This window comes from Hibiscus syriacus, unplaced genomic scaffold (assembly GCF_006381635.1).
Source record: "Hibiscus syriacus cultivar Baekdansim isolate YM2019G1 unplaced genomic scaffold, ASM638163v2 tig00006146_pilon, whole genome shotgun sequence".
NCBI classification, from domain to species: Eukaryota; Viridiplantae; Streptophyta; class Magnoliopsida; order Malvales; family Malvaceae; genus Hibiscus; species Hibiscus syriacus.
The window spans coordinates 3312-29299 of NW_024062082.1; the positions used below are offsets into that span (position 1 = coordinate 3312).

Genomic DNA, 25988 nt, shown 5'->3' on the forward strand with positions numbered 1-25988 from the left:
AAATTATGCAGTGGAAGCATTCATGTGCAGTGAAACCAAGGAAGCATAGAAACCATCTCTGATGTTGATCAAGGTGTCATGCTTTCCTTTCTCTACAATAACGCCGTTTTTAACCACAGCTATAACATCTGCATTCTTGATGGTGGATAGCCTATGAGCCACTACAACCGTTGTTCGGTTCACTATCACCCTATCTAGTGCATCTTGAACCACCTTCTCCGATTCCGCATCCAATGCACTCGTCGCCTCATCTAACAGCAGTATCTTCGGGCTTTTAACGTTGGCTCGCGCAATCGCTACACGTTGTTTCTGTCCTCCCGACAACTGAACTCCTCGTTCACCTACGACCGTATCGTAACCCTGGAAGAACCAAAGGAAGAAACATATATAAGTACACCGATCAAGCATGTTTGCCTACATGTGGATAATATTTTGTGATGGTAATGACTAATGACCTGTTTTAGTGCACTAATGAACTTGTGAGCATTGGCCAATTCTGATGCAGCTAAAATCTCGGACTCGGTTGCATTTCCACCTTTCCCGTATGCAATGTTGGCACGGATTGTGTCGTTAAATAAAACAGGCTCTTGGCTCACAAGTCCCATTTGTTGCCTTAGCCACTTCAATTGAAACTTTTGGATCTCAACTCCATCAAGAGTGATAGTTCCTGATTCGGGATCGTAGAATCTCTGCAATAACGAGATGACTGTGGATTTTCCACTCCCACTTTCTCCAACCAAAGCCACAGTCTGCAACAAAGGTTGACATTATTAGGACGATTTCGGTTTTCCAAAAAATGTGTTCGAAACGGCAATAAGATCGTTACCTTGCCAGCACGAACAGACACACTCAAGTCTCGGAGAATTTGAATATCTGGCCTTGATGGATACTTAAAACTGACATGACGAAGCTCAATATCCCCCTTCACGTTTTCTAGGGTCATCCCGGACTCATCGCTCGGGTCTATCTTAGACTCGCGATCAATAATCGCAAAAATGGATGCGGCAGCAACCTTGGCTTTGCCGGAGTCGGGAGCAAAGGAGCTTGATTGTGAAATTCCTATAGCTGCCATAGTCAAAGCAAAGAAAACCTGCAAAGAAGATGTCAAACTCAGTATCATAGGGACATGAAGTTTAAAAAAGGTTTAGAGTTAGACTCACTTGGAAAACATCTCTGAATGTTGTATAGCCATGCTCAACAAGTTGAGCTCCTGCATAGAAACTCGTCGCATAAACAGAAAACAAAAAGAAGAATGAAACTCCAAATCCTGTTCCACTTATTAAACCCTGCTTAATCCCAGTTTTCATAGGGCCTTCACATTTCTTCTTATAGAGCTGCATCACCTTTTCCTCTGCACAAAAGGATGCAACTGTTCTTATACTACCAACTGCATCATTAGCAACTTGGCTTGCCTCTTCATACATCGTCTGCAACAGTTTAAATTTACATATAAATCAATACTGCACTTAAAATCATACTGCTTTCTCAAAATTATTGAAGTAATACATGTAAAGTTGAAGTGCTTATTATTTTTAGCATACCTTTGCATCTGCACTAAAGCCCTTCATGAATTTTATTTGAATATATCCATTGAGCCCAACAAGAGGGAGTAGTACTAGGACAATAAATGCCAACTGCCAACATGCGACAAAAGCAATGACTAAACCAGCTATTGCCGATGAACTGTTTTGAACCAGCTGAGCTAGCGTATCTCCGACTAGGGCGCGTACTGTGGCTGCATCTGCTGAGAGCCTAGCACCAATTGCACCACTAGAATTTTCCGGTTCATCGAACCAACCAATTTCCATGCGGACCACTTTCTCAAAACACATCGATCTGATTCGTTGGACTAATTTACATCCAGCTATGGAAAAGAAGTAATTTTGTGCTGGACCTACCACAACTGATGCCACCCCAAGCGCGATGAATATTAATGCCCAGAACCTTGAATCCTCTCTGATTTCATCAGGTGGTTTAAAGAATGTGTCAATTACACTGGAGATTAGGATACCGAAAATCGGAAATATTACACCGTTGGCAGCTGCTGCTATAGTTCCAAGTAGGAGAACAGGAATCTCTGGCTTGTTGAGGTAAGCAAGACGACGGATGGAAACCTTTGGAGCCTGTTCTGATGGTACTTCAGCAGGGTTTTCTGTATCTTCCATGGTAGGATCAGTGACATGCATCGCAGTAGGTAAACCGAATGACGCATTAAATGAATGTCGTTTGCTATTTCCCATAGATGAACCCCTACTGATTGAGCGCTGCAATGACTTTTTTAGGCTTGAATGTTTAAACGATTCTGAATTACCGTCTGATATCTCTGTTACCTGTTCTGACTCTTTATTTGCTTCTTGTAACCGAATTAGCTGAGAGTATGCTCCCTCAGGATCCTTGAGTAGTTCCGAATGAGTTCCTGCTCAATGTGCAAAATTATATCAACGCTGAGAAAATGCTAGAATGAAGTAGAAGTTGTTAACAAAGTTCTCATAGATGATGCTGATGATGATGACCAAGTTAAGATGAAATTCAACAAAGATATTCTTTTAACTCACCTTTTTCGACCATTTTTCCTCGATGAATTACAGCAATCATATCAGCATTTCTCACAGTACTCAAACGATGAGCGACAATGATAGTCGTCCTATTGCCTATCATCCTATCCAATGCTTCTTGCACTACTCTTTCAGATTCTGCATCTAATGCACTTGTAGCTTCATCTAAAAGTAATATTCTAGGGTCCTTCAGAATTGCTCTTGCTATCGCCACTCTCTGCTTTTGTCCACCAGAAAGCTGAGTTCCATGCTCTCCAACCATAGTATCTAGTCCCTGCATATGGAGTTTAGTTTTCCAAAGTAAACGTGCAATTCAATTCATATATAATTGTAGAAGTTATATCGTCACATGGACCGGAAATTAAACCTGAGGCAGTTTATCGATGAACTTAGATGCATTCGCAAGTTCAGCAGCGGCTCGTATCTCTTCTGTGGTTGCACCTTCCTTTCCATAAGCAATGTTATCCCTAATGCTTGATGTGAACAATACAGGCTCCTGGCTAACAAGACCAATCTTTCCCCTGATCCATCTAAGTTGAAACTCCTTGAGATTAATGCCATCAATAAGAACTTCACCAGCATGTGGATCATAAAATCTCTCTATAAGGCTTATCACAGTCGATTTCCCACTTCCACTTTGTCCAACCAAAGCCGCTGATGTGCCATTTTGAATAGAAAGAGAGAAGCCACTGAAAATTTGCTCATCTGGTCTAGCAGGGTAACTGAAATAAACATCCTTCAGTTCTACATCCCCGCTTATGTCGTCCAATACTTTCCCCCTAGTGTCATATGGGTCGATCTTCGGCTTTCTTTTGATGGTTTCAAACATCTTAAAGGCCGCTGCTTGACCGGCAGCAAATGCAGTCACACATGGGGATGCCTGCCCCAGGGACCTGAAACATACACATGTACAATGAACTAATGTTATGAACTGTGAAGCATGCATAACAAGTGCAACATAAACAAAGTTCAAAGTTTTAACTCACATGGAACCCGTCAATACAGCGAAAATTACAGTGATTACATCGCCACCAGAGTACCCTCTTTCCAAAACCATCCTGGCACCAAACCATATAGCCAAAGAATAACTGCAAAATACAATTAGAAAAAGTACACCAAGACCGAGTCCAGCAGCAGTGCCTTCATGAACGCCTGATTTGTAAGCTGTAACAAGAAACTTATTGTAATTTCTTATGGCCTGCTTCTCACCAGTAAATGATGCAACCTAGAATCAGATTGAATAAATTAGTCACATATTTTCACTGAAAAGGAAAATAACACAAGTATTCTTCGTATGGAACATACTGTTCTGATCGAACCGATTGTCTGTTCGACTACGGTAGCAGCTTTGGCATAAGCATTTTGTCCGCGTGATGCCATCTTGGATATTATAATGGCCATGGCGCCACCAGATATTACAAGGGGAGGGAGGGATGACAGCATAACAAGGGCAAGAAGCCATCCCCGCACAAAGGCTATAACAAAGCCTCCAATGAATGTCGATATCAACTGTATAAACTTCCCAACCTGCAAACATAAGCAAACATTTCCACGATTACATGTATATATAGGATGATTACGAGGATTATAACTGTCACAGGGCCGAGATACGCAACCTTCTCGCCCATGGCATCTTGTATGAGAACTGTATCCCCAGACATTCTTCCGACGACCTCTCCCGTGTTTGTTTCGACATCAAAGAAAGCAACGTCTTGCCTCAATATGGTTTTCAAGTACAATCCCCTTATTCTAGAGGCTTGCCTCTCACCTGTGACCATCCAACAGGCCACCTCTGATAACAATAAACTCAAACATTAAACACTCCGGTATGTCATAAAAAGTCAGGTATACGGTTTAAATAAGAGATTTACTTACGGAGAAACGCCGCCACCAATGCCCCTGCCCCAAGGTAGACGAATCTCAAAGAAACCTATTATTTTCCAAGAACCAATTCATTGTATAAATTCAACGAAATAATGAAAAATAAAAACACAACCTTACAACTTAAGTTCATGTTACATGTTATAGTACCTTGGAGACAGTATCAACGATTCTATCGTCATTTTGGTTTTCTCCAAAAGAGTCAATGAGATCCCCAAAGAGGACCGTCATAAGGGGCATACATACACCGTTCCCAACCGCTCCGATCGTGCCGACGATCATCAACAATATATCCGTTGAATCAGCAAACGCAAACAGCTTGTAAAACGCAACCGTGTTAGTTTTCTCATCCTCTTTTTTGCCTTCTGAACCTTGATTTTCTCCATTGACGCCGGAGATTTTCTCCGGCTCTTCCTGGCTTTTCGATGTGCTGGCCTCATGCCTCTCAGTAGGTTCATTCAAGCCATTCTCAGAGGCCATGGTGCTGGATCCCAAGCTGCTAGTTTGATACTCAACAACTTCAGAATCTATGGCGTTTAATGTATTGCGCCTGCAGCAAACAAGTTGAATAAATTTGTCAAACTCAAAAACTCTACAAGTGAAATCCAGAATAAGAACAAAAACTCAAGAAAATATTATTAGCTAAGAATCTGAAACAGAGGCTTGAGATGATTAAAAAAAGAAGACAATGAAAGAAAATGGTAGAAAACAAACTTTGACAACGTCCTGGAAAAATGGAGATGACAAAAAGAGAGAGAGAGAGAGAGAGAGAGAGAGACTTTCTACAGAAAGTACAAAATTTAGTACCTCTGCTCTGGATTTAATCATGAACAAAAAACAGAGACAACAAAGATCCCACAGAAAACCAGAAAAAACAGCAGAAAGAGAGAGAAAAGCTGGTCTCTCTCTTAGTGAAGTACAATTAAAAAGAAAATCCAGTTTCTTGTATAAACAACTCCCAGCAAAGCTGAAGCTTTTCAATAAAAAAAAAAAAGAACTTCATCATCATTTGAAGATAACCCAGATGCCTCCTAACTCCTAACTCACCAAAAAAATGAAAAGAGTGATTGAGAAGAATCAAATTACCAAAAGTTCAAAATGGTAGTTGGATTCTATTCTCACTTGGTGCCCAGGCGGCGTCACTTTATGTTTCAATTGTTTAAAAAACCATTGTATATTTATATTAAGCTTTTGGTGAGCCTTTCCTTGAACAGCACGTATTTTACTTGTAGATTAGTCTTCACTATTTTTTTATTTTTATTTTTTGACTTTTCTCATAGGTAGTCTTCACCACGGGCATGGCCCATTTGTTTTCTTTTTACTCGGCCTCTTTCTCAAGAAAAGTACAAACCTTTAATGTGAATTTGCCAAAACCTTTTTGCTCCCAACAAATTTGATCTTTGAGGAAATGGGTTTTAACTAGGGATGGACAAGGATTCGAATTCAATAAGTTTTGATCTGATCATATCGAGTTGATTTTTAAAAAAAAATAGGATTTGAATCAGGTTGGGTCTAATTTTTAAGAATTATGTACGGATTAGATAGGATTCGGGTTTATAGTGATTTTTTTTAAAATAATACACTTGGAATAAATAATGTGGAGCAATTATTTTTTCTAAGTGCATTATTCTAAAAATTCAGGCTTATCTTTGCTTTAAAACATTATTGGTTTCTTAAATATCTTAAAAGAAACATTATTGCCAAGTGATATGGACGGCCATGATAAGAGAGGTGGAGGCGGGGAGACATGAAAACACCCAATCGCCTTCTTTTCTTGGGAAATATCATGTTTCTATTGGGTAAACTATACATTTAGTCATCCAACTATCACTTGTGTTATGTTTTAATTACTCAATTATTTTTTTAAAATCGTCATCAAATTTATACTTTTATTTCATTTTGGTTATTTATCGTTAAAAATTGACGATGATATTAATTGTCACCGTAAGATAACATCACATCATTATTAAAAATTAAAAAATAAAAAATAACATGCCAAAAGTTTTATTTACTTTTTATGAGTAACCAAAATGAGATAAAAATATAAGTTTAATGATGATTTAAAAAATAATTAAATGATCAAGTTAAAACAAAAGTTATAGTTAAATGACTAAACATGTACAGGATTTGAATCAGTTCAAAATAAGATAATAAATATAAAATATCTATGATCATTCCTTTGAATTAATAAATACAAATTATTATAATTTAAGCTATTTAAATTATTAATTTTTTATTAATATGAACTTGGTTCCATTACTGCTTATAGTGTACATAGTAATAAATTATTATTGATTTATTTTTTGACTTTGCTTTTAGTTTTGCGAAAATTAATTGGAATCATTATTTTATAAGATAAAATAAATGTTTAGGAATTGATTTTGTGACTATAACAGAATTTAGTTAAAATTGGAATATTAGTTTAGTGGAATTTCATACATACATAATTAATTAATTAATGTTTTGAATATTGGTGTCATATGGATCATTTGGTCAAATTTGATGTCTGACTTTCTGGCAATAGAAGTAAGAGCGTGACCAGCCAACGATCCTTCCACCAGAAGATTCAACTTCACATCAGCTTTGCTTTATACCAGCCAATATAGAATTTTCTTTCAAATAATATCTAATCGCTCATAAGAGCAAACGCTTGGAAATATTTTAAACGTATAATTAGGGGTGAGTAAAACTCGACTCAAATTAATTTCAAGTTGCTATTTCAGAAACTCGACTTGAAAAATTTGTAAGTTCAAATTGAATTGTAAAATGCAACTCAAATAACTCGAAATTTTAGTAATTAGTGTATTTATTTTTAAGTTTGAGTCGAATTCTAGAATTTTGTATGGTATATTTATATCAAGTATGAAAAAATATATTTTTATTGTATATTTAGGCTATTTCTATTCGAGCTAAGAAGACCCCCAACACTTGGAATATTATTAGCACACGCAAGAATCAAGTTTGGCATCCACCCACCCCAGGGGCTATCAAACTAAACAATGATGGCACGGTTAACCTTTCCTCCATGGAATCAACGAAAGATGGTGTCCTTCGTGATGCTAATGGTATCTGGCTATTGGGGTACCACCACAATGTTGGCGGATGCTCGGCCCTCCATATCGAGTTGTGGGCTCTTTTTGATGGTTTGATCGTCGCCTGGAATCGAGGTTTCAGATGCATTGAAGTTGAGATGGATTGCAGTGAAGACATCAAGATTCTCATCTCCCCTACTCCCGTATCCGAACCGAGCCTTATTCGTAGAATCCACACTCTCCTCCTTCGTCAGTGAAGCGTCAGCCTCAATCATATCCACAGGAAAGCTAATAATGTAGCTGATGCTCTGGCTCACCACCATTACACGGCTTCGTCTGTCATCACCGTTCTCACTCATCCGCCTGCTGAGATCCATTGACTCTTCCAGACTGATTTGAATAACTGGAGCAGAAGCTTCAATCGCTGTTAATACAGCCTCTCCTCTTTGTTACAAAAAAAAATTACTTAGTCATTGATAACTCAAATATACCCTACAGATGTAACTGCTCAAATTCAAGATCTCAAATGAGAAAATTACTCTCTTAACCACTGAGATCATAAATCACTCGGTAAGTTCAACTCACCTAGCATATATCAATATGAACCTGGATGGAATAATAAAAATAGTAAAGTATTTTGTGTTAAAGAAAATGAAAGACAATTGACTGTTTCAATTTGAACATTAATGTTTCGACAAAGCACATTTTACCAGTTGATCAAATTACTCATCTTTGTTACATTATATTCGATTAAATCATAAGTTCTAGACCCAGTAACAACATTCCCCTTCCTTCCCCTAGAGTTCCCTCCTCTTATCCCTTTAAATAGGATTAAAATTAGGATTATGATTAAATTTAGAATTTAGAATTTATAAAAAAAAATCTAATGATTCATTTCAAATTATGAATGATATGTTAACTTCAGGGCAATAAGTCAATAACTATGAAAATTATGATAATCAACTATTAAGCAAACCATTGGCATTGGCCATATGTATATAAGGCAACCATCACCGAGCAACCTTCAAGGTTAGATTTATCAAATGAAATATTCCACAAATTTGTTGGATGAAAATTCCAATTTCTATCCACGTGGAATTCTATATACAACATTAATATATATAAATATTAAATTTTATTACAATCGTTTCATGTAAAATATGATAATAAGATTAATAAATGATCACATTTGAAATGTCAAAAGATTTATGTGTGAATCTATTTATAACATATTTAATCTTTAAAGAAAATTTCTTAATTATTTGATTTAAAGATTATATAAAAAATCAAAAGATAAATTTTTTATAATAATCTTAATTGCCATTTTTAAAAATTTTTTTAAATTTTTTTTAATTGAATCAATAGATGATTAATTTATGATACAAATTAAATAAGATAATTTATGATCATTAGTATTTGAGTCATTACTGTATGAACAAAATAGTATATTTTGTTCAAATAATAATCATCAAAAGAAAAAAATAATGAAAAGAAAGATAAACAACACATAATCTTAATAAAAATTAGTAGAATAAAAAACTAAATTAACTCAACGGGAACTTTTTAGAAATATTTTTTTACTAATATAGCGAGATTACAAGTGATAGTATATGTTATAGAGATTCTCAATTATTTGACAATGATTCATTTAACAAATTCCCTGCAGTTGTCTGTGTTCAAACTCATGATATCTAAGAATAACAATCATTTATTTAACAAATATGAGTAGATTAATAATATATAATTCATTTAAAAAATAAATTATTAATATACTCTTCAAGATACCTAGTAATTATTTTATAGTATAGATTTTGTGTATCTTTTAACTGAATTGATGTCATTAAATTAGGTGAAATCAAATTCAACTGAGGTTTAATACATGTATAGAGAAGTGGGTTAATAATAGATGTAATTTATGTTTTGAAATTTAAATTATTAATATAATCTTCAAAATGGGGCATAGAAATCATGATGTTTTCCATCCCAGCACCTTTGAGGCTTATAGATAGTGCAAACTGTAGTGTAAAGCACTTAAGCTGTCCTGCAACAGCGACAGAGCTTGAGAGCATTTCGCGAGGCATTTGATTTGGTAATGTGGTGGATTTAGTTGACTTTACACCATCTCCGACCCTACTGCTTCATCTCTGTGTTCATGACGAGTGGAGAAGAGAAGTAAAGGGCAAATGAAATCAATCACCTAACCAAGAGAAGCATTTTCTATGGGCTTTGCTTGGGTTTTTGAGTTTTTTTTTCTTCATAATGTTAAACTATGGTATGGCCTTTTCTTTAATCTCAATTCACGATCTTCCAAATCCCAAATGGTTTTACATTTATGATCCACTCCTTAGTTTATTCACTCTGGCGCTCTCAATTAATTGCTCCTGAGTTTATTTGAATGACATCTTTAATATAGTTACCCAAGTGAAACTCCATGGAGCTTGAAAGTAGCCTTTTTTCACCCTTACACTAATTGATTTTGCTTCTAGCTTGGAATATGAGGGTATTGCATGTTTGAGTTGTATTGTGTTGAGAATAACAGATTTGGTTATTCTGTTAGGAGGTTATGCTCAATGATCCAAGACAGATCAGACTAATAATGTTGATCTAATAGGATATATTGGACTATATAAGATGGCCCTTGGGTCTTAAGGGCAGGATCTTTAATATCCTACACTTCAAACTTTTCTAAACTTAATTTCTCTTCATTCGTTTCTTACTTCGGTCATTTCTCCCCTTTCTTTCTCTCTATGTTTCTTATCTTCTTTCTTTCAGGTTCAATGGCATCAGGCTGATTAGAGTGATTGAAGTGCTCGAGAGGCGTTCATTTATTGTGTTTTTATAGTGAATGCTCCTCTTCCTTTCTTCTTCCTCTGTTGTTTCTTTCAATTTACAATATTCGATTTCTAATGAAGTTCTTTGTCTTTCAACACCAGCTCAGCACAGTTGGTTAATTAGGTCTAACTAACTAGGTGTTGATCATGTATAAATGATTGTTCTTTGTGTAAAAGACGTTAAGCTGATTCAATAAAATTCTGGCCATTACTGTCCACTTTTCTGGTTTCTTAATATATTGTGTCTGGTTCCTTCGATTGCAAGTGCTTTTACGTTCATTGCTTAAATATTGACGAACAAAATATAGGTGATGATGGTTCAAAAGGTGGAAAATGTGGATGTCAATCGATGATTTTTTTATATACTTCCAAGTATTCGAAAGTCATGTGATATAATGATATAGTAAAGAAACAATCTTCCTTTGAGATGTCTTATATAAAAAGATGATCGTTTTGGAATGACCTCAAGAGAAAAGTGATATAACATGTATGTTAATCAAATTAACAATATTTTTAAACCTAGACAACCCTTTCTTTAATTAAAAAAGTTATATTATTACATACAAAATGATGTTATAATAAAAGGACTGAAGCCTGAAGGTTGCATAAACAAGGGCCAACCCCAAGGATCACTGCCCTGCAACAACATTTGGATTTTGTAACATGCATCTTCCTTTTGTAATGTATAAAAACAAGGGATATTATTGGGGTACCACTACTTTAAACACCTCACACCAAACTTTGTTATTGGAGCTGCCTTGAAGTTCAAATTTGGAAGATAAGTTTATCCCATGGAAGTTATGAGTGTATACATAACTATAGGTATGAGGTGGCTTTTTCTGATACAAACATTATTATGATTATTTATCAACACAACAAATTTCAATTTGAACCTCCCGTCACTGTCATTCTGCCAACTTCATAATAAAATACTTCAATATGAAAAATGTGTATAGTGTTTTTTAGAAGAAAATAAGTACAGTAGTATTAAGTTTTAGGTATGCAGGATGGTAGATAGAATTTTATAAAATTTAAAATTTATAACATTTATTATTATTAGTATTATTTTGAATATAAAGAGAGGAGTAAAACAAAGCTCCTAGCTAGCAGTCAAACCAGATTGTGCATGCTGCACGTATTCACTTAGCACATCCATAGTACCCACGGGTGGAGATTGGAAAACCTGTACGGCCATCGGTAAATTTCAAGCTATTTTAGCCGGGCTATCCGCAGCTTTATTACACTCACGCGACACAAAATTATAAGACAGCCGCCAACTTCGATCAAGAAGAGCATAAATGTGAAGGGATGATTGTTATCTCTAGGTGTTATAAGTTCAAGCATCATAGGCTGCAAGAATATTTGAAATTTTATAGTCAAATGATTGTGAATTTTAAAACATATATTACTTTGTAATCACTCTAGATTAATCAGAAAAAAAGATTAACATTAGTAAAATATTTGAATTGATAAAGTTTAAATATCTAAAATATAATAAAAAGATTGGCATGAATGTTTAAATTTTCTGCAGATAATGAACCTAACATTTGAATTCATAGAAATCAATCTCCTAATTATTTTTCTACGAATCAGTTGTGTAATTGAAAAAGTGCATGGTTTAGTTTATCGGTAGTAAAGTAATTTTATTTATTTATTCTGAACCAATAGTTGTGGATATGGCTCCATGCAATGATTGGTTGGCGAAGATAAAGAACCTGCGGTTCCTGGATTCCTCGAGCAGTTTCTCACAAATGGCGAACGTTGTTCCCCACTAACGTAAAAAACATTGGTCGAAGAAACAACAAAAACTACCCCACAGTAGAAATCAACTGTCGGTCAACAATCTCAGACCACTGTTCTGTCTCCTTTGCAAATTAGTAAAAGCTTCTTCCGAGATGGAAGACGATGAACCTTTTCTCTCCCTCCAATCAAAACCTCAACTTCGGTCCATTCTTGAAGACGACCATCATGGCCTATGCTTCAAACGCACACAATCAGAAATCCAAGACCACCAACAAACTCTACCCCCTTCTCACCTCGCCTGGTCCAAGAACCACGGTTCTCTCCACCGCTGTAAAACGGCTCCCGCCATGGCCGTCATGCGTGACCTGAAGCCCAAAACACCCCTAGTTCCCAAACCCCAATCAGAGTCCAGCACCATCATCAGGCAAGCCGTGTTCTTGCTATCCATTTACTTGTTACTCGGTGTCGCTATTTACTCTTTCAACACGGATGAATTCTCCGGCATCGAGACTCACCCGGTTGTCGATGCTCTTTACTTCTGTATAGTCACCATGTGTACTATCGGTTACGGTGATATAACCCCTTTAACCCCCGCAACCAAGATTTTCGCCTGTGTTTTTGTATTGGTCGGGTTTGGTTTCATCGACATATTGTTGAGTGGGGTTGTGAGTTACGTTCTCGACTTGCAAGAGAACATGATTTTAACCGGGATTCACATGAAGAAATCGAAGCAAACGTTTTCGGCTAGGAATTACATTGTCGATGTGGATAAAGGACGGATGAGGATAAGGCTTAAGGTTGGGTTGGCACTTGGGGTCGTGGTGTTCTGTATTGGAATTGGAACTTTGATGTTGTACTTTGTGGAAGGCTGACTGGATCGATTCGGTTTACTTGTCGGTCATGTCGGTTACCACAGTGGGTTACGGGGATAGGGCGTTTAAGACTCTGACCGGGAGATTGTTTGCCGGCGTTTGGCTTCTGATCTCAACGCTGGCGGTAGGTAGGGCGTTTTTGTATTTGGCTGAAGCAAGGGTCGACAAGAGGCATCGGAGGATTGCCAAGTGGGTGTTACATAGAGAGGTCACTATTGAAGATTTGCTAGCTGCCGGCATCAACAACAACAATGGTTTTATCAGGTAGGATTTCAATCTCTCTATCTAAGAATCCATGACGATTAGTCTCTGTTTTCAATCACCTGAGAACTTAGAATGTCGGTCTTGTTTGTGGTTGCAGTAAATCGGAGTATGTGATATACAAGCTGAAAGAGATGGGAAAGATTGGGGAGAAAGATATATTGCAGATATGTGATCAGTTCAGCAAGCTCGACCCAAATAACTCTGGGAAAATAACTCTTCCCGACCTCTTGGAAAATCGCTTGTGATATTCTACAGATAAGCTTAGGAACTTCACTGGATGGGGAAATGTATATAAAGTGAAGCTAGAATATATCTCAGTTGTATACTTTTTCTAGATGCAATTATGTGAACAGAAAACGGAATTAGCTAAAGACAGCAACATGTTTCTGATTTCATCAGTGTCTGAAATCTGAATTGTAATTCTTTGTTGCCCATGTAATCATTATCCATAAGGTAAAAACAGAAACAGCAAGCGCTTAATTACATATTAATATTGGCCGTCTTCTTACAAAGGCTGCTCCAGCAGTATCATCAGCGAGGGATGTCTAGACATGCTTCAGGAGGACGAACTCTGTAATGCATTTCTGGTTCTTTACCGAACCATACCTGCAAAGAGCATCTACCAGTCAATTGGCTTCACTAAAGGCATGGTTTATTTGGGTCTCCCATTGCCTATTCCTGAGCTCCAAAATACTTTGAGTGAGTCCATACGTGTTTAGGAACTTAGAAGTATCGTTTAAGAGTTGAACGACAAATTATCACATTCAATTCAAGACGGACACAATTTTGCGATAGTACACCAACAGATGAAGCGTAGGGAAGTACGCACAAACTTGTATTTTCAACTGGCTCTCAAAATGCTAGTACAGTTTCAGATTAGTACGTCGTATTGTGTTCCGCCGATCCTGTTGGACTTGTTACATAAATACCGTGGATAACAACATAGACTCAGACCAGTTTCCTGGTTCGCTAAATCTAAAATGGGATGTTATAATATTATTATCAAAAAGAGCATTGTTAACACGTAGCCATGATTGTCATCCACGAGACACAACCAGGTGCGCGGAATTGGGAAACCAATTGGAGATTAATTCATTATTTTATATGCATTTTAGTCATTAAATTAGTTTATCCATGAATTAGGTAAATGGAATTGTTGTTGAGTCTTATTTACTTGATAGTGAAGTTTGGGTTCAAGTCTACTATTAGTTCTTATTTTATATTAAAAATTTATTTTAATCTCTTTATTATTGGAACAGATATTTTAGTCCCTATATATGTAAAAAGGTGAACAATTTATTTATTTTTATGTATAAAACAGAACTGTAAAGTTCGTCTAGTTTAAGAATTAAGCTTCCAGCAACGAAGTAAAACAATATAAAACAGGGTATCTTTGTTGATCTTGCGTGTCCTTGATTCTTAATTCTATTTGCAGACTCTGAATCATTAGGAATTGATTACATCTACGAAAACCACTAGATCCTGCACCGGCGCCAATAACAAATCTGCTAACATAAACGAACATTGGCTCCGGGGATCAATTTATGTCCAATCGTGCCAGTAATCTGTAAGCCAAAACCTGATAAGAAAATCGCAGAAAAGAAAGACTGCATGTTCATATACTATTTATCTTCATTGGTCCAGCATACCGATCGATTTTCTTCGCCGAGATTATGGTCAAGTTTGCCTGACTCTATGAACTGCAAATCCTCCAAAAGAATGACATAATGTTTCTGCACATCTTCTGCACTTTTTTGTCCTCCGACCATGGCTGCAACCGCTTCCCAACGATCCGGGTGCTGCTCGTCGACCACCGCTAGAGCCACCTCAAACAACTTGTTCTCCTCCCAGCTCCACCCACATAATAATACCTTGGGAAAGCTGTCCATTTTGTCACCTCTGACAAGACCCTTTTTTCTCCCTTCGATTGACTAAAACTTAACAATCGATTCGCATTCGAGGATTCATCGGACCTGAAGATGAATCTTTTGCAGGAAAAACTTAAAATACAGCACAGCAATTGATTCGCATTCAAGGTAATTAAAGGCAAGGATGGGGGAAAATCTAATGATATTTTTTATTATCTTAACCTAATCAACCATCAATTTTCACGTTTTTCCAAAGTTCTACCTTGAAAAAAAAAAAAAGAGGCTTTTGCGGGCAAGATCAGATATTGCATGATTTTTTTCCCCAAGTTCCCAAGCAATTGTGCACATTTTAAATGGGCAGAAAGACTTTGGTTTTGGTTAAAAAAGAGAAAATTATGTCATTTTCACTTGATTGGACACCATCCCAACCAACTCTTCATTTCTTAATTTGTAATCAAGTTTCTTAGGGAATGGGTAAGAGTGAAAGTTATACGGTTTCTATCCTTAATATATAGTTAAAAAATTGTTATTGGTTTTGTTAATATTTAAATAATAAAATGATAAAAAATTATCTAAAAAATTATTATTTTTACTTAAAATATTAATATTTTTTAATATTTTCGATAAAATATCAAACAATAACAAAATCGATAGAAAAAATAACTAAAGCACCTAATAATAATAAAATCAATAGAAATAATAATATTTTCAATAATTTTTTATCAATTTTATTATTTAAATAATAACAAAACTAATAACGTTTTTTTTAATCGTATATTAAGACGGACAGGCTAAGAAGGGTTTGCTATTCCTTTGAATACACGCGTTAACCTGTTCCCTTCAGTTCGTACAATTAGGGTTTTAGTTTTATCAATTCCTTCTTTGAACCATTTCACTTTCTCGTAGAGATGAATCCACGTTATTGAGTAGAAATTAGCATATAATTTTATGTTAGACAAATAAATTTAAATAATTATATTAAAATTTTAAAGAATTTTTTATTAAATTAATGTGATTATAAAGTAGTTGTAAACACGTCATTTCATCCATAACTTGTTATTATATTATATAATGTATTTACATTGTAAATTATATTATATAATATATGTATTTATATTTATTAATTGTTTCATTACATTTCACAGGTTCAATATTACAATTAGGGCCTATAACAAGGCTGCCCAAGTACAAAATACATCAGCCCAAGACCCATTCCACGTGACCAACACAGTGGGTGACCCAGCAGCAGTAACCCAATACCCGTTGGAGCAGCCTGAATCTGTTGACCCGTGACCCGCAGAAGGCTAGGGTTTCCAGAATCCTAGCAAGCCACTCGTCCAACACCGTTTTCACCCAACATGGTCAACCTTCGGTTTTCACAGCCACATGCCACCCAATCCGAAACGTTCGGCGCATGGTTCTCACGAGGCCATCCACAGTCAACAAAAAAGTAATGTGTGTTAGTGAGAAACTAAGAACAAGCAACAAACCGAGAATTTTTCTCATAATCAAATGCTAAAGATAGGACCATTTTTGTACTATAAATAGGGCTTGTAAATCGAACAAAAATACATGGGAAATTACATAGGATTACACAGAGGATTAGGCACTCAAAATCACTCGAAATAGGCAGAAATATACAAGCAATCCCAATCATTTGTAAGGCGTTCGAAAGAGAAATAAAGATAAAGGTAGCAATTTTCTCACCTCTTTCGGCTCAACCTTGGCTTGCATGTTCTTTTCATTGCTTTCGGTTTTAAAAAAATACCCACCGCCGATGACCGGGAAGGGGGATGTTCGGATCTTCTTTTTTAGATCTACTCCCCTTGAGGCGTTCTTTCGAAAAATTATTTTGATATTTGAAGAGAGCATACGAAAAAGTTTCAAAAAAGCAAAAAAAATATCTTTTCGTAGCCGATGAACGGCTGGGTTCATCAAGAACCGAGATGTGTTCTTGAATCTCAAAACACTTGAGAGATTTTTAAGCCAAAGGGGGGGTTCGGTTTAATGAGAGGAAATGAAAATTTTTTGGTATTTATACCAACCTACGAAACCGACCCGAGAGGATCCCCAAGGGGATCCGCGTGTTTTTAAAAATAAATGGGGAAATCCCCATATGGTCACTCCGTTTTTTAAAGCATTTAATTTTGCCCCTAAATGAATCTTAATCCACGATTTTCTTTGAAATCTGCCCCCTAATTTCACTTTTAATTCAATTTAATCCTATATTTGCATATATGATTAATTACATTTGTTATTACTATTATTTTCATTAATTTTTATTTATAGATATATATACTTATATACATTATTTATTTATTTTTTTCATTCTTTTATTACTCTTTATTATTATTATTCTATTTTACTTAGTTATCACCTTTTTTTACTTTTTATTTTCTTTTATCTTATTTTCATTTTTATTCCTTATATTTATTCTTTTTTTTTATTTTCTCTCTATATTTATTTTATCCATTTATTTATTTGTATTCTCTTCTTATTTTCATTTATTTGTTTATTATGTGTATTTTTTTATTCTTATTTGTTTTATTTATATTATTTACTTTTGCCTTTACCTTTTTTATTTTCTGTTAAGGGTATATTTTCAATCAATCACGGGTAAGTTTTGGATCGTTATTTTACCTTTTAATTTAAACTTTCAACTTTCTTAATTAAAGACAATTGGAAATTATGTAGTACCGAAAGGGCAGTTCAAGGGTGCTAACCCTTCCTTGACTGTAACCAATTCCCGAATCCGACACATCTTTGGCACGATGCAGATCAGGTAAGAAATAAGGTATTTGATCCACCCATTTGCTTTAAAATAAATAATCGGTGGCGACTCTAATTCATTTAATCCAAGTCAAAGTCTAATTCCAGGCCCAACCGAAAGACGGCCGCGACAATAGTATATGTTCTAAATATTCTTAATTATTGATAATCGTAAAGATGGTCCTTGTTAACTTTTTTAAAATTTAATATTTTAAAACTTTTATCATGATTATTTTAAATATTTTAAATAATTAAATTTTTTAAAATATATATTTAAAAACTATTTGATTGAAAGTTTTTAAATATATTTTTTCATATTTTTATCAACAATATTTTTTAAATTATAGTGAGTCAAAGTTACAAAAATTTGATTAAAAAATCAATAATGGACATTTTTAATGAGAAAAATAGAGTACTTAAATAACGTTGGAATTGAATTTTTCAAAAGATACGACCACACTCCAACACTCCAACACTCCCTCAATATATATTAATACATGTTGATGTTAAGAGATTGTATTCAAAATTTTATTTGATTTAAATATTTATTTTATAGTATAAACTAAGTTATTTTAGTGGTTAAAGGGATGATTGTTATCCTAGAGTTATCGGGTTTGAGCACATCGTATGTCAGGAATGTTTAAGCATTCATTGTCAAACGAGTTTAAATTCTTTCGAACAGATACTACATTGTAATTACCTTTAGATTAATCAAAAAAATATTTATTTTATATAATAATTTAATTTTATATTTTTCAAAAATTTATAATGTTATAATTTTTTGACAATATGTAGTTGGGCGAGGGGAGGGAGAATTCTACTTCTAGTGGGAAATGAACTGACACCCTAACATAAAGATGAGCTATCAACTGAGAGATTTTTTTTGTTACAAAGGGAATAGAAAGAAACTAGGAGATAACCTCTAGGGTATAGAACACTCCTCATCTCTGTATCAAGGAATGAACAGACTTCCACCAGAGGAAAGTCAAAGACGACGAGCTCCTCAACAAGGTTGCAACCCATCTTCGATAAAACATTCGCACATAAATTGCCTTCTCGATAGGTATGATGAAACGCCACAGACCAGTTCCGAGATATAAGACTTCAAATATCCTCTATCATCGAACCCAGGGGTGAATCAAGGTGTCTCCAGTTTCGATAAGTCGGATAGTAACTTGGCATCTACTTCGCAATCAATATTATTGTAACCATATTTCCAAGCAATTACCAGACCAATTCGTAACGTAAAAAACTCCGCTGCCACACTAGAACAAATACCTAAATGCTCTACGAAACCCACGATCCATTTCGCTTCGAAAAAGACCGCCTGCTCCAACAATGCCTAGATTACCTTGACTAAAACCATCTGTGTTAAGCTTCACTCTTCCAACCAAATGAGGGAGTGAGAGAGGCGGCAGCAGATAATCAATATTCATCATCGTTGAAGAATCAAACCTAGAAAGCTCTAGATTCAATAAAGAAAACGAAATGATTTGAATGAAAGAATAAGATGATAGAATTGTGGAAGATGAAAATAGATGGACAACTATCGTATCATCTTAGTTTGCAATGAAAAGAAGTTTCGAAAACACAAGTAATCAACACTTAAAAAGATAAACTCTCAATGTATTGTATTCAGGAAAATATGTGTTTACAATCAGGGCCGGCCCTGGGCATAGGCCAGGGAGGCGACCGCCTAGGGCCCCAAGTTTGGAGGGGTCCATTTTTAAATTATTTTTAAGTTTAATAATTAAAAAAGTATTTTTAAACATATTTTTTTAATTTTAAATACTCGAAAATATGATAATTTAGTGGGTCCCAATAATTAAAAAAAATTTAAACATCATTTTTTATTTAAAAAACTCGAAAATATAGTAATTTAGTGGGATCCCATTTTAATGATGGGAGAAATCTAAGTATGGCCCCCATTTATCTTTTTGTCATCACCTTCTGGTCTAGGATCTTTAAAATGTCAGGACCGGGCCTGTTTAAAATGGTAGAATGAGCCTCCTTTCTATAGGGTGAATGAGTCTTGTTGTAGTATAACTAATGCTTGAAAATAATAACAAAAATAACAATAACAATTCTATCATAATTCATAATAAGAATAAACTAAAGATAATTGTTTTAAAAAAATGGTTGTCCCTTGTTCCCATATGTAATGGGGTAAGGGGAGGTAAGATAGTAGACTGCCCCCAACACTAGGTTGAGAGCAGCTTTCGTAGGAGACCTCCGAATTATGAAATGCCCTCTATCTTAATTCATAATAAAATAATAAATTTAATCTTAAAAAATAACGTGTCATCTTGTATTAAATTATATTACAAATAATCAATAAAAATATTAAAAATCTATAATATTTATAAAATCTCATATTAATCCCGTATAGGAATTTCTACATACGTTGTCTTCACTAAAATGAGCGTATCTTGAGTTCTTAATATTGGATTGATACGATTCAAAAACTGTTGGAAAGCTAAGAGACAACCGATCGTAAATCCAGAAGACATGTCGACCAAATAACATCAAGATATTATTCAAAAAATAGTCGCAAGTTTGCTGCTCTACTATTCTTCTTTTCCAAGACTTGATCGTGTGGATCAATTGAAAGTGTTAGACCATCTTTTTTTTATGTGAGCCTTGTGATGCATGTATCAAAGTACCACTTCACCAAACTTTTCGGAGTTTACAATGCATGTAGGTTTTTTAAAGTGCATATGCTCCTTTGTTAAAAGCATAATGCAATGCCAAAAAGCTTCATCATCATAAGTGTAATCATCTTTCTCGAACAACCTTTTACACGTCCAGAGTTTTCATAAAATGCAGGCAAATAAGGTAATAGATTCTTGGTTGTTCTTTGACATATCCTAGTTCTCATGGATCCAACAACGAATATCTTTGTCCTAAGAGTAACCTCATCTCGACCTCTTGGTGTAACGATTCCAGGCACTATAAGCAATGGAGCATTCTCTTAAGATATGATTCAGATTTTTCAAAGGACAACCACAAGCAATATATCCAGCGTAGTTCGTAATACCCAGGAAGTTAATCGTCCGTTTATCAATGCTCTATCCCTCCATACAAGCCAAATAGTAAGAGCAATGTAAGCCGAGCGAGAACCCATCTCCTCTAAAGATGATTAATTACAATTTTATAATCTTAAATTTTTAATATAATATTTTAAAAAGTTATACTCTTACTATAAAATTTAATGAATGAATATATATTATAGTGGTTAATAAAATCTCTTATTTTAAGGAGAAAAAAGTGGTCAACATTTTTCATGGTAATACCGAACCTCAAGGGTAACGTACCAATCTCGTCTAGGCATATTAATTACCCATTCACCCTAGATTTAAAAAAAAATCTCAAAATTCACAAGATAATACTTAATTTATCTAATATTTAAACTTACAATGACCTAAATTATTATTAGACCAAAGTTTTTGAGAATAAGAAATTATCTTTCTTTAATTCGTTCCTTACTTGATTAAATATTTAATAAATTCTTATAATTTTTAATTTATTTTTACATAAATCAAAATAATATTAAATCAAAATTATTAAATATTTAAATTTTAACAGATGTCGATACCTCCTTAATCCCTCGCTAAGCTCCGCCTCTGTTTGAAGTTAACATATGTGCCTTTTCATTTTATTTAGTATTAAGTTTTTATTTGATTTGTTTCTTTTGCTTTTATTAGTGCTCTCAACTTTAGCCGCTCTCCCCTCGTCCTCTTTCCCTTTTTTTTCTTTATAATTTATGTTATCTTTTATATATCAAATCATTTTTTCCTTTTTGATTTTGTTGAGTCGTTGCGACATTAATTTTAATGTTGATTATCGATAGTAAGTTTTTTTTAATAAAATAATTTTAATTTTGTGACATGTTTATCTATGTCTTTTGATAGTTTTCAGGCTGTTTAATCGCTATTTTCATTTATTTTTTTCTTAGGGTTAGATTTGACATCGTCTTAAATGATTAAGATAGTGTTTATTTATTATCATGTTGATCTTACCTGCTTTGGACCCTCGAATTGATTTAGATATGTATTTTGAGTTCGTGAATAGTTTTCTCACACCGCTTGACTTTGATTTGCGATTTGTCAGTGGTCTTTCAATAGTTTCATCTCTTTTGTGATTCATATCTTTATTTTGTTCGAGCATTTTGGTTAGATTTTTTTTATATTTTCCTTTTTTATCCTTGTGTGATCTAGGTGGCTAGTTTTTTGTGTCAATTGTTATAGGAAAATATCCTAATTATAATTTAATTTACGATTACGATTGTGGTTATAAATCTTTATTGTAATTCTAGATATTTTATACTTTTAATAAAACTAACTAAAAAATTTTCCTTTTCCTTTCTATTCTTGTAATAATATTTTTTTCATAAAATTAATATCTTTTAGTTAATGTTAAAAATTGTGTTGTAATTTTTAATATCACATTTTTTTATTAAAACTTTACAAAAAGATTGTAAATAATAAATACAATTTTTTAAATGGTGTATGAATATAAAATTTTGATATAAAATAGTGGACGAGTAAATTTTACCCTTATTTTTTTAACAAAAGATATTTAGTACCAAATAAACCCCTTATTTACATAAAGATTGTAAATAATAAAAATATAATTTGTTGTTGCTCTTCAATTTAAGTGTTCATTCACAGGGCATGATGCAACTAAGAGGAAGATTGGTTCTTAAAATGCCATCGATATAAGCAAAATTCTCATACGAACGACACTGTAAAAAACAATTAAAGGTGAAAGAAAAAATGTAAGAAAATGGAAATGAAAAGGAGGAAATCATGTGTATGCGATTAGAGATATTCGGGGAATTTGCTCATAGTTATAAGGAGGCAAGCCAAAGCTGGGTTTTAAGACCGAGGCTTCTCCCATTTGAGGGGCTTCACAACTTCCCAGGTGAAGTCTGGGCCGTCCCTTCCAAAGTGTCCATAGGCAGCTGTCTTCAAAAACCGCCCATTGCCACCACTCTTGAGATCAAGGTTAATGGTGATCATTCCTGGCCTGAAGTCGAAGTTCTCCTTCACAATTTGGAGGATTTCCTTGTCGGGAATCCTTTCAGTTCCATAGCTGTCTACAAAGACGGACAAGGGCTCAGGCACACCAATAGCGTAAGAGACTTGGACGATGCACCTCCGGGCAAGTCCATTTGCTACAATGCTCTTGGCAGCCTGCCTGACAATGTATGCACCACTCCTGTCCACCTTGGTAGGGTCCTTTCCAGAGAAAGCATCCCCACCATGGGCTCCCCAGCCACCGTAGGTGTCGATAATGATCTTCCGTCCAGTGAGACCTGCATCACTGTGAAGACCACCAAAGACAAAGCCAGATGGATTAAGGAGGAAGTTTGTCTTCTCATCAAGGTACTTCTCAGGGATGACAGGCTTGATAACATGCTCTTTGAGGTCAGCAGCAATTTCATCATTTGTAATAGTTTCGTCATGCTGGGTGGAAATGAGGACAGTGTGGACACGAACAGGAGCCATGGCACCCTTATCATTGTAGTACTCAACAGTCACCTGTGTTATACCATCAGGCCTTAGCCAGGGGCAGGTGCCATTCTTCCTAACCTCAGTAAGACGTGCCCCAAGTTTAGTTGCAAGGACATGGCTGAGGGGCATCAATTCTGGGTTTCATCGGTGGCATAGCCAAACATATGGCCCTGGTCACCAGCTCCAATTTCTTCTGGGCATTTGGTAGAGTGGCCATGCACACCCTGGGCAATATCAGAACCCTGCTGCTCGATGTTGACTAGGACCTTGCAGTTGTCGGCATCAAGACCCACATCATCAGAAACAAATCCAATGGAGCGGCATGTGTCACGGACAATCTTCTCATAGTCTACATTGGCTTTGGTGGTAATCTCTCCGAAGACCATGACCATGTTGGTCTTGGTGCATGTTTCACAATCAACCTTGCTGTCAGGGTCCTGGGCAAGGCAAGCATCGAGCACAGCATCAGAAATCTGGTCACAAAGCTTGTCGGGGTGACCCTCGTTTACGGATTAAGATGTGAATAGAAAGGTCTCCATTCCAACAAGCTGCATATTGCAAGAACACCAAAGAATCTTAATTAGTTTGGTAGGCCAAACGAATATGCTGCCGCTAATAAAAGATAAATAACACAGGAATTAAAGATCAAAATTAAAAATAAGAAACCACTGATTCTGTCATGCTTTCCTGGAACAGCTCAAAAACGGTAGAATCGGGCATTAAATATAGTGGCACCGTGCTTTCTAGGAAGCTTATATTCTTAGGAAGGTCAGCACTGTGAACAATAATTTAGGAGTAGCATACTTTTAAAACCATGAACGCTGTTGCAATTTCACAGTTATGTTATTCACTGCAATTTTTCACTCTCAAAAACAAGTCAAGCATTTATGGAACTATCGAACAAGTTTAGAAGACGTGTGATCAGAAAAGGACACCCGCCGACAAACTAAAAATAAATAGCAAATAAAACGGCCGTCGGAGTTTTAGCTTGCACATAAATTGAAAGACACAAATCACCGTTCATAAATTTTAAACTCGATTTGAAGATCGAATATACTGTAAAATTTGCAGATCCGGTCGATTCTACTCAAAACCGAATCGTACAACAATAATCAAAGCTTTAATCTTAAACGAAATGAACTTTTCTGCAGTGTAACTGCTTGATAGATTTCGAGCCTGATAATTGTAACAATCCAATTTTTTGAGTCAATGTTCGAGCACCGACTCAGGTTACTAATGGATAATTTATTTTGGGTTTTGGTTTTATTGGGCTTAAGTTGGATGGATTTTGCCCTTTTTCTAAGAAAATAAGAATGTTTAGAAGCTTGTATAAAGTGGGAGAAAAATGGAGAGCTATTTGTGTAATATATCCCTTTTTATTTGAAAGTCAAATTTCCGACCTGTTAGAGCATGTAGCAGGCGTGTTTTGTTAAAAAAATAATAATAAACTGGTAGAGCTTAGTCGTATATTAAGATTATCGTGCAGTAAAACTTTTTGATAAGCGGGAATGGGCTTAAAGAATTTTCATGTCCGTCATATCCTTTTATTATAATCTTTTTATCCATTATTTTTTCTACTTTTTCTTCATTTTTTTTCTTGCTTCATCACTCCTTTTCCTTCCTTCTTTTCCCTTGGTAATCGAGAGAGAGTTTGTGGGAGCCGGACTGTGGATTTCTTAATCATTTCCTTCTCTCATACACATCTCCTTAAGTTTTTATTCCTTTTAAATCTTTCTAAGCCAGCTTTGTGCTCATGGTTCTTTATATTTGAAGATTGGTTGGACCAAGTAGACATGAAATGCCAAGGATGTGGTTAGTGTTTGGTCTCTGCCTACACCGTATTAACTCGTAGCTGACAGATACCTCACATTTTGCGGAATAATTTTTGACAACGCAACCACCACTTGCTGAATATCCCCCGCAACAGTCAACACAAGAAAGGTTTCGTTTTATATTGTGGGCATTGGAAAAGTCTCACATGGTTTGTGGAATCCATAAAGAACGATGAATACAACGGTTTTGCTTTGAATAAACGATTTTGGGATTTGAAACAAGGTACACTTTGTCCATTGTTGTTAGCAGACGGAGAAAAGGAAAAATATTTTAATATGGTGAACATGGATCAAACACACAACCTTAAGATCTTCAGTCTGACACTCTCCCAACTAAGCTATCCCCGAACATTAATATGTTGTTTTAACATGATATTTATAACTAATAAGTAACTTGACCTTAATTTGTTTCCGTTGTTGCGGTATTTAATACTTTTAGATTAGGGAGTTTAACCATTTTTCTTTGAAACGAAAAAATTGGTTGATTGTTGCGATTAGGCCTATAAACGAACCAAACGTTCAGTGAACCTTTCGTGAACTGTTCGGTGGAATGTTCGTTTATTTATTAAACGAATGAACACGAAACAAGATTTTATGTTCGTTTAATTAAGTGAATGTTGAAGCATGACTAAATGCTTATGTGCATACGCGCGCGTGTGCAGTATGGCTTGGAGTGTGTGTGTGCGCGCGCAAGCAGTTAGTGTGCAGTTATTTAATTAGTTAGAATGGTTAGAAGCAGTTATGAGATTGTTAATGTTGTAAGCTTGTGTATAAATGTACTGAGTAGTCTTGGTTAATAATACACGTTTTGTATCTTCTTGATAA

The 25988-nt window shown here is 35.2% G+C and overlaps 1 protein-coding gene, 1 long non-coding RNA gene and 2 pseudogenes across 3 annotated transcripts; 2 read left to right on the plus strand and 2 right to left on the minus strand.

The window, feature by feature from the left end:
* LOC120200545 (ABC transporter B family member 4-like) lies at positions 1 to 5598 on the minus strand. 2 transcript variants are annotated; one of them, XM_039201356.1, is made up of 13 exons: positions 5523 to 5598; positions 4587 to 4986; positions 4431 to 4485; positions 4172 to 4347; positions 3861 to 4082; positions 3542 to 3780; positions 2923 to 3448; positions 2556 to 2829; positions 1542 to 2416; positions 1161 to 1427; positions 827 to 1090; positions 456 to 749; positions 1 to 360 (listed from the first exon to the last, which is right to left on the minus strand). In XM_039201356.1, the coding sequence occupies exons 2-13, from the start codon at positions 4914 to 4916 to the stop codon at positions 4 to 6; spliced, it is 3879 nt and encodes a 1292-aa protein (XP_039057287.1). In that variant the 5' UTR covers positions 4917 to 4986; positions 5523 to 5598; the 3' UTR covers positions 1 to 3. The 2 variants fall into 2 exon arrangements, with proteins under 2 accessions (XP_039057287.1, XP_039057288.1); XM_039201357.1 differs by lacking the exon at positions 5523 to 5598 and adding an exon at positions 5244 to 5325.
* Positions 1002 to 25278, plus strand: LOC120200549. Its single transcript, XR_005523568.1, has 3 exons — positions 1002 to 1131; positions 18372 to 18381; positions 25269 to 25278. It is a non-coding gene; the product is annotated as an uncharacterized LOC120200549 (long non-coding RNA).
* On the plus strand, positions 12071 to 13624 carry LOC120200547 (annotated as a pseudogene).
* On the minus strand, positions 22579 to 24094 carry LOC120200548 (annotated as a pseudogene).
* Positions 25279 to 25988: the final 710 nt, after the last annotated feature.